Consider the following 11846-nt stretch of genomic DNA (forward strand, 5'->3'; position numbering starts at 1 on the left):
CAATCAATACGCTGACATGTGTATATTCTTTATGAATTATACTTATTGTAACATTTTATTTTTTAATGTTTAAAATGTAACATTTATTCCTCCTGAATAATTGAATAATAATAAAAAAAAAATTATCTGTTAAGTTTTTTAACAGAAATTGACATTTAATTTATTATTTTTTAATAATTTTATAATTTAAAATTTAATTTAAATTTAAAACTAATTTATATTTAAGCTTTTAATTATGATACATCTATTATTAATTGAATGTAAGTTAAAAAATTTTATAAATCTTTTTTTACATAATGAAAAAATTTATGAAGTTTTTTTTAATATTTAAAATAGTTAAAATTCAAATTAAATTTAACATATCGATATGTTAGCGTATTAAAAAATATTTCTTAATTAATTAATTAAAGAAAAAATCAAGTAGTTAAAAAAAAAAAACAAGGGCAAATTTTGAGCCAGATAACTAGGCAACCAACATTGATTATGTTGATTAGAAAAAAAAAAAAAAAAAAAAAAACCTAGGCAAACAACATTGATAAAAAAAAAAAGGGAGTGTCTTTAATAGGCCATTCTACTGGTAATATTAGTTTTTTAACTGTTAAATCTGATTAAAATCAAATGAGATTATAAAAATATGCAGACTAAATAGTTTTTGATACAAAGATAATTTTTAATACAAATATAGTTTTTGATATATATTTGACAGCTGAAAACGTCTAAAAATAAAAGTATCGGTAGTTCTATTTATTTGGTCCTATAGGAGAAACTCCTAAAAAAAAGAAAAAAAAATTAGGCAAACAACATTGATAAGAAAAAAAGAAACTGTCTCGAGTAGGTTGTGATACTAGTATGATTAATTTTCTAACTATTAAATTTGATTAAAATCAAATCAGATTGTAAAAATAGAATTATATTTGATAAAAATAGGCAAACAAATGATTATGTGCAACAGTACTAGGTACAACCTAGCTAGTCTGGGATGTTCATGATTATTATTGTACTCCAAAGTGGTCCAAACGGTTTTGAGCAACATGACTGACGTAACATTAGGATCAAATTTCAGATAATTGGGCTCTGGAATTAGAAATAAAAATGTTTCCATACTAACCTTTTGTTAGATTTGTATTTGTATTATGTGCTCTTTCACTATATTACACAAATTATTTTGCCTTTTATATATCTACAGATACAGATATTTATATTTATATATAATATTCAATACATATTTATAAATTATATATTAAATATATACTATATTAAATACAGAATTCTTATGCTAAAAGAACTAGATTTGTATATATTCAGATCGTGAAAGAAATAGGTGCGTCCCTACCTCTTTTCACTCCTCTGACCTTTCCGCCCAACTAAACAAGGTTACTTTTCGTTTTCTAGTCCTCAATCCCTCCACCCTTATTGCTCCACTTATTTTAGTAATTAACATGATCATATGTTATCTTAATTTGAGTTAAAATATATTTAACTATAATTTGAGTTGATGTTCTAATTTAAATTTGTATTTAAATGTGTATATTTTAAGTTATGATTTGAATTGAGAATCAATTTAAGTTTATGTTTAGATGGGTCAAAATTTAAATTTATATTTAAATAGTATTTTAATAAAAACTCAATAGTTATGAAATATTTTAATATGGTATATAGATAAGATTTTTTTCGTCTATTCGTAATGAACGTGTAGAAAAAAATCATCTCAATCGCAACATTATTCAATTTTTATAATGAAATCTCACACGTGCGCAAAGAAGGCGCAAACTCATAAGGATAAGCATGACAAAACCAAAAAGCTATAGCCTCCTCAGTCCTCTCTGCTGAAAAGAAAAAAAAATGAATCCAACAAAATCAAAATCCACAAGAAACAACTTTAGCTCTCTTGTGGTTCTTGCTCTATTCTTGCTTCAACAAAGCCTTCTCCATAATCTATTTCTCGTTGAGGCTACTTCTACTAAAGTATGAAATATGAATTCCTCATGAATTCTTCAAATAAACATGATATGTTATTCTATATATATACATCTACATATACATATATATGTACTGGTTATAAAAGAATCAACGTTTTCATTTCAGGTTCACATTGTGTTCTTAGGAGAGAAGAAGCATGATGATCCTGTAGCAACTAAAAAGTCTCACTATAAGATGCTATCTGACTTCTTAGGGAGGTACGTATGTATATAAATATGATATATATTTAAATTGCTACAGTGTTTCTATTATTATATATTAACATGGACAATACATAGATGTAAAATAGTATAATCTCTTAATCTCTACTTAATTTTGTAATTACTGAAGCAAGGAAGCTGCGAAGCAGTCTATTCTTTACAGCTATAGACATGGCTTTTCCGGGATTGCTGCAAGATTAACAGACGCCGAGGCCAAAGCTATAGCAAGTGTGTCATAATTCTCAAGAACTTTATCACTGTCTTCCTCTTTTATTTTTCTCTTTTATATTTTATTTCAAAGATCCATATTACTCTAGGTATGTATATATATTACCACCATATATACATTGATGATTGCAGAAATTCCTGGAGTTGTGAAGGTAATTCCAGACTACATTGTCAAAGCTCATACGACTAGAAGTTGGGACTTCTTGGGAGTCCCCCACAAATATTCGCCACAAAGTCCTTTATCTAACAATCTGGGGCAAGGAACTATTATCGGCGTGATTGATTCAGGTTAGATACATTTGGATAATGACATTAAAGGCACTATGTTTCTTTATCATTTTATTGTATATTAACCGATAAAGTAGTAATGACATTTCAAAGAGCTCAAATTTAACACAAATTTGCATCATATATATATATATATGTATGTATGTACATATTAGGTGTATGGCCAGAGTCTGAAAGTTTTAAGGATGATGGCATGCCTCCAATCCCAAAACGCTGGAAAGGCATCTGCCAAACGGGCAAAGAATTCAACAGCACAAATTGCAACAAGAAAATCATTGGCGCTCGGTGGTTCGCGAAAGGATTGCTTGAAGTCAAAGATCTGGGCATGGAACTCACACAGCTTCACAAATCGCCAAGGGATATTCATGGGCATGGAACTCACACAGCTTCAACTGCCGCTGGGAATTTTGTGAAAAATGTAAACTATAAAGGACTGGCAGCGGGAGTGGCGAGAGGCGGAGCGCCTCGTGCTCACTTGGCGATCTACAAGGCCTTGTGGGCGGAAAGTGGAGGCGCTTCATCTGATATTCTAAAAGCAATCGACAAAGCCGTTTACGACGGCGTTGACATCATATCCGCCTCTCTTGGCTCGCCCGTTCCTCTTCTGCCTTTCGATAAGGATCCAACCGCACGTGCTACTCTCTTGGCGACTGCAAAGGGTGTAACCTTTGTTGCAGCGGTCGGGAATGACGGTCCCGTCTCGCAAACTGCTACACACGCCTTTCCTTGGACCATAAGTGTTGCAGCCACCACAATTGACAGAGCCTTCCCAACGGCCATTACCCTTGGAAATAACCGCACTTTCTGGGTAATTTAAAGAAAACTGAATTCTGAATTAAATTCATCTGAAATAACGTTAATGATGTAAATTTTTTTTTTTTTTTTTTTTGGTTGCAGGGCCAAGCCCTTTCTTTTGAAAAAACTAAAGATGCTTTTGCTGACCTGATATCCTCAGAATCCATACTTGCAAACAATGCTACCTCATAAAAAGACCTCGTCTGATCTATTAATATTTATTTCGATTAATCTGCTATATATTAATTGATTTATTTTGTTGATTAATCCTGATCTTACTATACATAATATTAATGTTTGTACTTGATATTTTTGTTGAAGCTCGGAATGTTTACCTGGAAATCTGAATTCCACATTAACAAAAGGGAAAATAGTGCTTTGTTCGACATTATCAACTGACATACACGTAATGAGCGTAGCTAATGCATCAGAAGCTGTACGTATCGCAGGAGGAGTTGGCGTCATACTTGCACAGCCCTACTCTGATGCGAACAGAGAATGTAAAATTCCATGTGTTGAAGTTGATTATACAACAGCTGCACAAGTTTTAAACTACGTTAACACCGCAAGGTAATAAAAAACGAACAATTCAAACAAAATTAAAATTTCAAATTAGCTAATTAACGACTAAGAAAATATTACTAATTCTAGCTTATTCTTCTCAGTGAACAAAATAGTTCTCCAACTGCAAAGTTGAGGTATCCAAAAACAGTTACAGGAATATTGCCATCCCCGAAAGTAGCGACTTTCTCATCCAGAGGACCAAATTCCTTGATCCCGGAATTTCTCAAGGCATAGCCACTAACTTTCTATATCAATTAACTTTATAATTAACTATATAAACATATTTATTCTTAAAACATAATTTTTATGTTTAGCCGGACGTAGCCGCCCCGGGAGTGGATATCTTGGCTGCACTACCAGGAGGTAAATATGGATTTATGTCAGGAACTTCAATGGCATGTCCACATGTATCAGGGATTGTAGCTCTCATCAAATCAGTTCATAAGGATTGGTCTCCTTCTGCCATAAAATCAGCTCTTGTCACTACTGGTGAGTCAAAATTTAATTACTCAAAACTCGAAACCACTAAACTAACCTTAAATAAGTATATAATCTAGTTTATTTTCATGTTTATTATGACTCTATAACTTTTTTTTGTCTGCTTTATTTCCTACTTTCTTTTGATTTTTTTTTTAATTTTTGAATTGCATTTTAATTAACCAATAGAAATGAAGGTCAATGCCAACTTAATTTCGATGTCCCATTTTCTCTTTGATTATGATTTTTTATTTTTTGATAAAAAAAAGTAAAATAATTTTTCAATTTTACAGCAACCGAAAGCGAAAAAAAAAATCCTAAATTTAGTTTTAATTTCATGCAAATTGCAGGTTCTCAAGTTGGAACAGATGGATCAAACATATACGTAGAGGGTCTAAATCGTAAACTTGCATATCCATTTGACATGGGTGGTGGCCTAGTTAATCCTGAAAAAGCATTGGATCCTGGTCTCATTTACAATGTCACTATAGAGGATTATTGTCAATTTCTCGCCTCTATAGGTTTCCTTGATGCATCGATTTCTGTTTTAACCAACGTGAGTATAAACAATTCCAATCGAAAAGGCTTCTCTGCATTGGATTTAAACCTTCCTTCTATAACAGTCCCAAATCTGAGAAATGGGGAGAAAGTAATAGTGACAAGAACTGTGACAAACATTGGAGATGTAAATTCAGTGTATAAGGCCGTGATCGAGGCTCCTCCAGGCATAAAAATAACGATTGAACCCCAAATTTTGAGGTTCAATTCAACCATTAAAAGCTTGTCGTTCAAAGTTAGCTTCTTCTCAAATCAAAAACTGCACGGATATTACAAATTTGGGAGCTTAACTTGGAGCGATGATAAGCATCTTGTGAGGAGTCCCATAGTAGTTCGTGTCATCGCATTTAAATCATTTTCTGATCAATAAAATGTCACAAGTTTATTAGTACATTAATATGGGGCTGATTTTACCGTGTGGTTTGGCTGTTTAAGGATTGTGTTTATCCCCCTTTATCTTGTTTTGGACTTTGTCGTATGTATGGCCTTTTATTGAAAAAATAAATAAGTGTTTTTATAATTACCTTTTATGTTAAACTTTGAATCATGTTTTAGTCATATAGTAGGTAATAAATTACGAGATAAGTTCTTAGTTTAAATAAGGGAGAAAGAGGAAAAGAGGCCAAGACTTGAGATGAATTAAAATTAATAGGCTAGTAGTTTACATAAGTTAATAAATAGGCCAAATTATTGTTTTCGTCCATAACTTGTCTGGTTATGAACCATAACTTGATAAGTTATTGTCCATAATTCACGGTTTTTGTCTATAACTTATCTGGTTATGAACCATAACTTGCTAAGTTTGTCCATAACTTTTTTGGTTATGAACCATAACTTGACAAGTTATGGTCTATTAATTTCTATAACTAAAAGTTGGCTTATATACTTCCTTAAGCTTTTCACATTGGCCTATTTTCTACTATTTCCCTTTAAATAATTTGAGCTAATTAGCATTTACGTCACTCATGTATATTTCACTTGTATTACATGTTTTCTATCTTCTCATCATACCAAACCACATAAAGATGAAAAAAAAAAAATGAAAAAAAACTTCATTCCTTTTCTTCACATGTTTCATTATTACAGAGAGTATCAAAATAATTTTATTCATGTAAAAAGCAAATACAACTCAACATTTCAGCCAAAAAAAAAAAAAAAACAACAACAACATTTTAGCCGACAGTTTTGTACAAGAAGTTACGCACTATTGATCCAATTATCGATCGCATGAACATTAAGACGGCCTACCAGAGCCATGAATTTATTTAGTCATCGTGAAAGTCGTCATCAATTTGCAGAACCTGATCAGTAATTCTCCATAAAGCGCTTGTTCTTTTAGAAACATGATCAGAATCCCCCGATGGGTAGTCTACAGAAGGATTAGTAGGAGGAACTTCATAAATGTTTCGTGAATTCCGCAAAGTACTACAACATGATTGCCCTGGCAGACTTCGTGTTAGCCGCTCTGTGCATATTCCCCTACAGTTTATAAACACGAAATAAGATGTGCTACATTCTTATCAATCATACGCGTTAATCAATACAAGTATAAATCTCATCAAGTCGCCCATGCTAACAATAAGAAAGCCCCGACTGGAATTTGTACAAGAACCAAAACTTAGCTTAAATCCTGCGATTCGTACTACTTAGCATATGTTCAGTTCACAAAAGAACTAAGATTTATGATCGTCCAACATCACCAATAATCCCCACAGGAACACGAGCCATCTTGAAAATGGTGAAATCTGTTTCCGTCTCGGATAACAATCTTGCGCTGGGAAAGTTTGGAGACGAATTTCATAAACAAGTGACAGTCCCCACATATTCAGAGGTTCTTCAAAACTTGAATTGGACACCGATCTGGTGTGTGCATGATCCCATACACAACTGCAAGCTTCTCACTGTGGTAGAGAAGCTCATCCTGTTTCTGCTCCTCTTCGACGTCGTGATGAACAGAGTTTGTATCTGGCACATAACCTATTGCTTTTAAGCTCTGGTACAAGTCATTCAGTTTTGTGTTGATCTCTTCAAACTCATAATGTGCCTTATCCCCCATTCGAAAACAATGCACCTCATTTCTGATCTGAATAACTGCAGGTTCTTTGGAAATTCCATCGTCTTTCATCAACTCTCTCATTTCCCGTACCTTCTCCCACATACCTTGAGATGTATACATATTTGATAATAAAACATAGCTCCCGGATCTTTGCGGCTCCATTTTGAAAAGCCTTTCAGCCACTCTCAGACCAACTTTGTTGTCACGATGGATCCAACAAGCAGCAAGAAGGGCTTTCCAAATTACCGAATCTAATTTCACGGGCATGTTTTCAATGAGAGCTTCGGCTTCAGTTAGCCGCCCTGCTCTGCCAAGGAGATCAATCATACTGGTATAGTGATGAACCAACGGGGTAATCCCATAATCTTGGCTCATGGAATTGAAATACGCCATTCCCTTTTCCATGAGTCCAGCATGGCTACAAGTGGTTAAAAGCCCCAAAAAAGTGATTTCATTAGGCAAAACCCCAAAACCTCACATTTGTTCAAAAATCTTAACAGCTTCTTTACCTAATCCGTTTTGTGCACAGCCAGCTAAAACAGCATTCCATGTTACAATATCTCGGTCCGGCATCTTTCCAAAATGTAAAGGCCATCTAGACTCCCACACTTGAAGTACATCGTCATCAGCGCATTACACATGCCCAAGCATGAATTCAGTCCAAGTTTGCGGATCATGACATGAATCTGTTCCCCAAGTCTTGTTGCACCAAGACGCCCGCAAGCACTTAGGAGGCTTATAGCTGTTAATTCATTTGGTTTCGTACCTCTGGCCAACATTTCAAGGAACAACTTAGAGGCAGTTTCTACTTCCCCTGCCTGCTCATAAGCTGATATGATAGAAGTCCAAGATACCACATCCCATTTTGACATCTTTTCAAAAATCGTTCGAGCTTCCTTCAACATGTGCTTGTGTGGAAGACCCGTAATGAACGGGTTCCAAGATACACGGTCTCTCGCTCGCATTATACTGAAAACTTGTGAAATGTCTTGTGCATTTTTGCACTTTCCATACAACGAGATCAAGCCATTTCCGACAAACAAATTGAATTGACACCTTGTTTTAATGGTAAGTGAGTGTATCTGTTGACCAATCACAACATCTCCAGACTTTGTACAAGCAAAGAGAGCACTCGTGAAACATGAACGGCTTAAGTCGGTTCCCGATCTATGAAGTTCAGCAAACAAATTCAGAGCTTCTCTGTATTGTGCGCTCTGTGCAAACCCAGATATAAGGGCTGCCCAAGAAGCAGAATTGTGGAGGGGCACTCTCATAAACATATCTTTTGCTTCTTCAAGCATTCCGTTCTGAGCATATCCAGCGATAATTGCATTCCACGTAACCACACTTGGGTTGATAATATCATCAAACATGCGTCTGGCTTCATGAATATTCCCACTCCGAGCATATGCAGCCATCATTGTCGTTCGTGTAGCAACTCCCTTCTCAGTAGCCCTCTCATACAATGAGAGGGCATCATTTAATCTGCCACGCTGTGAAAACGCCGCAATCGTTGTGGACCACGTGTACTCGTTCCTTTCAAGCATTGTCTCGAAAAACTTTATAGCACTGTCCAAGCTCCCGCTTCTTGTGTAAGCATTCAAAATCGCTGTCCCCACAACTACATCATCCTCATATCCTATCTTTACGCTCAAAGTTCTCAAAGTCTCGACCAATCAGTGCGCTTTAACTCCAGTCACCGCTGATAAAGCAACAACAAAGATAGCCTGGTCCGGCCTCATTCCACACCTCAACATCATCAAAAACAGTCCCCACGCCTCTCGATACTCGCTCGTCTCAACATACCCCGAAATCATAACCATCCAAGACAAATAATTCCTCTCCTCCATTTGATCAAAAACCTCACGAGCTTCCCTCATCATTCCACAACGACAATATCCCGTGATCATCGAATTCCACGACGCGATGTTTCTCTCAGGTATTTCATCAAACACCTCTCCAGCTCGCTTCAGGTCACCATTTTGCACGTACCCACTAACCATGGCATTCCAAGAAACGACACTACGCTCCGGCATTGACTCGAACAGGCTCCTAGCTTCATCCACGAGCCCATGTTTCGCAAACCCGGTCAACAAAGTCGTCCAAGTAACAACCTTCTTGCCTCGGAAAGAATTAAAAAGCGAGAGCATCGCGCAACAGACCGTTCCGGGTGTATCCGGTAATCATGGAGTTCCAGGAGATGGAGTCTCGTTGGGACATTGAGTCGAACATATGGCGCGCCTCGTGAACTCGGCCGAGTTTGGCAGGTTGTTGAATCTTGTTATTGCATTGGATGAGATGGGTTTGGGTTCGTCGGAAAGGAAGAGGAAGAGCCGATGAGAGCGAGCGAAAATGAAGGAGACAATGATGTCGTAACATGGAATATAGCGGGAGGAGTAATTGTAAAGTCAAAATCTTTTATTGGTTTGATGTCTACGATCTTTTATTAGATCTTCCATGCTTTTTTGTTGGAATATCGGTTTTTGTTCCCTCTTTACCATGTATATCATTGTGAGTTATTGAAAGAGATGGTGAAATAAGTCATTAATTGGATGGATCTTTATAATATCGTGCCTCTTCATTCGTTGAAAAATGGGAAAAAAGAAAAGAGAAAACGTAAAATGATTATGTCCTTTTTCATCGTAAAATCGATAACAAGTGAAAGTACAAATCAGCTAGTTCCACGCATTCACAATTTCACGCACTATATGTATGTGTAACCATCTACATACATGTATTATATACACACATATATATATATACTATATGCAATGGTGCTTGCTGTTTCAATACTGATAAGCAGCAAAACCATCAAAAATTACTATACTTCTGAAAATCAAACTTCCAGAAATAAGAGATTGAATTTAAACCAATATATAAGTACTAACTTGAATGGTTACAATTATTTAATTAACGAATATAAATGACTTCTAGAATTGTAGTGATATCTATTTTGTTCAAATGATCATGTGAATTGTGATTTCAACAGCAAGAAAGTGAATTGTGATTTTACCGGCATGATCTTGCGGCCTGCGGGTGAAATTTTATTTTGAACCGTAATATTAAATTATGCAAAATTTTATACAACATTTTTTTTATTGTGATATAATATTTGATCAAATCTACCGTTTTATAAACATGTATTGCTAATATCCATCTCTAAAAAGCTCGTGATTTTTTTTTTTTTTTTTATAAAAAAGAAACACTAATTTCACATTCTCTCTCTCAATCATATATTTATTGTGTATATATCAACGTACGTGGGTGCATGATTGTGTTCACGAGTGGGTTATGTGAATAGATATACACACTATTGTTGGACCTGCTGCTGCTGGTTTGGTATTATTGGGTGATGAGTCTTATCTTGGAACGTTGGCTGTCGATCAGGAATTAAAACTCATATTATGACAATCGATAGTAGCTTGCTGGTTTGGGATATTGGGCAGCATGGAACTCACACAGCTTCAACAGCTGCTGGGAATTTTGTGAAAAATGCAAACTATAAAGGACTGGCTGGGGGATTGGCGAGAGAAACAATTACTTGGCGATCTACAAGGCGTTGTGGGAAGAGAGAGGCGCTGCATCTGATATTCTAAAAGCATTCGACAAAGCCGTTCGTTCAAGATCATATCCGTGTCTCATTAACAACAAGTCAGAGGCTGTGCAATATATAGCAGGAGGAGTTGGCGTATTCCAAAATTTAATATTCCATGTGTTAAAAGTTGATTATACAACATCAGTGGATATCTTGGCTGCAAAACAAGGAGGTAGTGTTACTTATGGCTTTTCATCATGAACTTCAATGGCATGTCCACATGTATCAGGGATTGTAGCTCTCATTAAATCTGTCCATAAGGATTGGTCTCCTTCTGTCATAAGATCAACTCTTGTCACTACTTGTGAACTTAGGACTCAAAAAGTATTCCAGACCAACTTATTTTCATTTCCCTCCAACCATAAACTTTGTTAATAAACTTATCTTTTCATTTATTTTTTGTTTTAAGCTCTTTGTTGTTCTTTTCAATAGACATATATTTACCAAGTTTACCTACCCTTTGATTCTTTTGGTTTTGTGTTAAAAAAATAAATTAAAAAAAAACCCTAAACCTAAATACGTGTGGCAAATTATTTCAACTTCTCAAGTTGGAACAGGTGGATCATACATATACGTAGAGGGTCCAAATCGTAAAGCAGCTAATCCATTTGATAATTGGTGGGTAAGTTAATCCTGACAAAGTATTAGATCCAGGCCCCATTTACAATGTCACAACATGGGATTATTATGTTCAATATCTCTGCTCAATAGGTTATGCTGATGCATCAATTTCTGTTTTAACCTACAAGAGAAACAATTACGATCGAAAAGGCTTCCTTGCATTGAATTTGAACCTTCCTTCTATATCAGTTCCAAATCTAAGAAATGGAGTGAAAGTCGGAGTGACAAACATTGGAGATGTAAATTCAGTGTATAAGGCCGTGATCAAAGCTGCATAAAAATAACAATTGAACCCCAAACTTTGAGGTTCAATTCCAGCTTCTTCTCAACTCAAAAGCTACACGGATATTTCAAGGTTGGGAGCTTGACTTGGAGCGATGGTAAGCATCTTGTCAGGAGTCCCATAGCAGTTCGGGAAATCAGATTTGAATCCCTTTTAGATGTTTAAGACGTCAACAAGTTTATTAGTACATTAATAGGGGGG

At 35.4% G+C, this 11846-nt stretch overlaps 1 protein-coding gene and 1 pseudogene across 1 annotated transcript; one reads left to right on the forward strand and one right to left on the reverse strand.

Annotated features, from left to right (window-relative positions):
* Positions 1 to 1837: 1837 nt before the first annotated feature.
* Positions 1838 to 5571, forward strand: LOC21402155 (subtilisin-like protease SBT3.6). Its single transcript, XM_010094147.2, has 9 exons — positions 1838 to 1965; positions 2086 to 2177; positions 2311 to 2408; positions 2541 to 2696; positions 2852 to 3504; positions 3594 to 3662; positions 4143 to 4283; positions 4370 to 4544; positions 4883 to 5571. Exons 1-9 carry the CDS (start codon positions 1843 to 1845, stop codon positions 5458 to 5460), a joined length of 2085 nt encoding a protein of 694 aa, XP_010092449.2. The 5' UTR covers positions 1838 to 1842; the 3' UTR covers positions 5461 to 5571.
* Positions 5572 to 6350: 779 nt separating this feature from the next.
* Positions 6351 to 9720, reverse strand: LOC21402157 (annotated as a pseudogene).
* Positions 9721 to 11846: the final 2126 nt, after the last annotated feature.

Source organism: Morus notabilis, unplaced genomic scaffold, assembly GCF_000414095.1.
Source record: "Morus notabilis unplaced genomic scaffold, ASM41409v2 Scaffold666, whole genome shotgun sequence".
Taxonomy (NCBI): domain Eukaryota; kingdom Viridiplantae; phylum Streptophyta; class Magnoliopsida; order Rosales; family Moraceae; genus Morus; species Morus notabilis.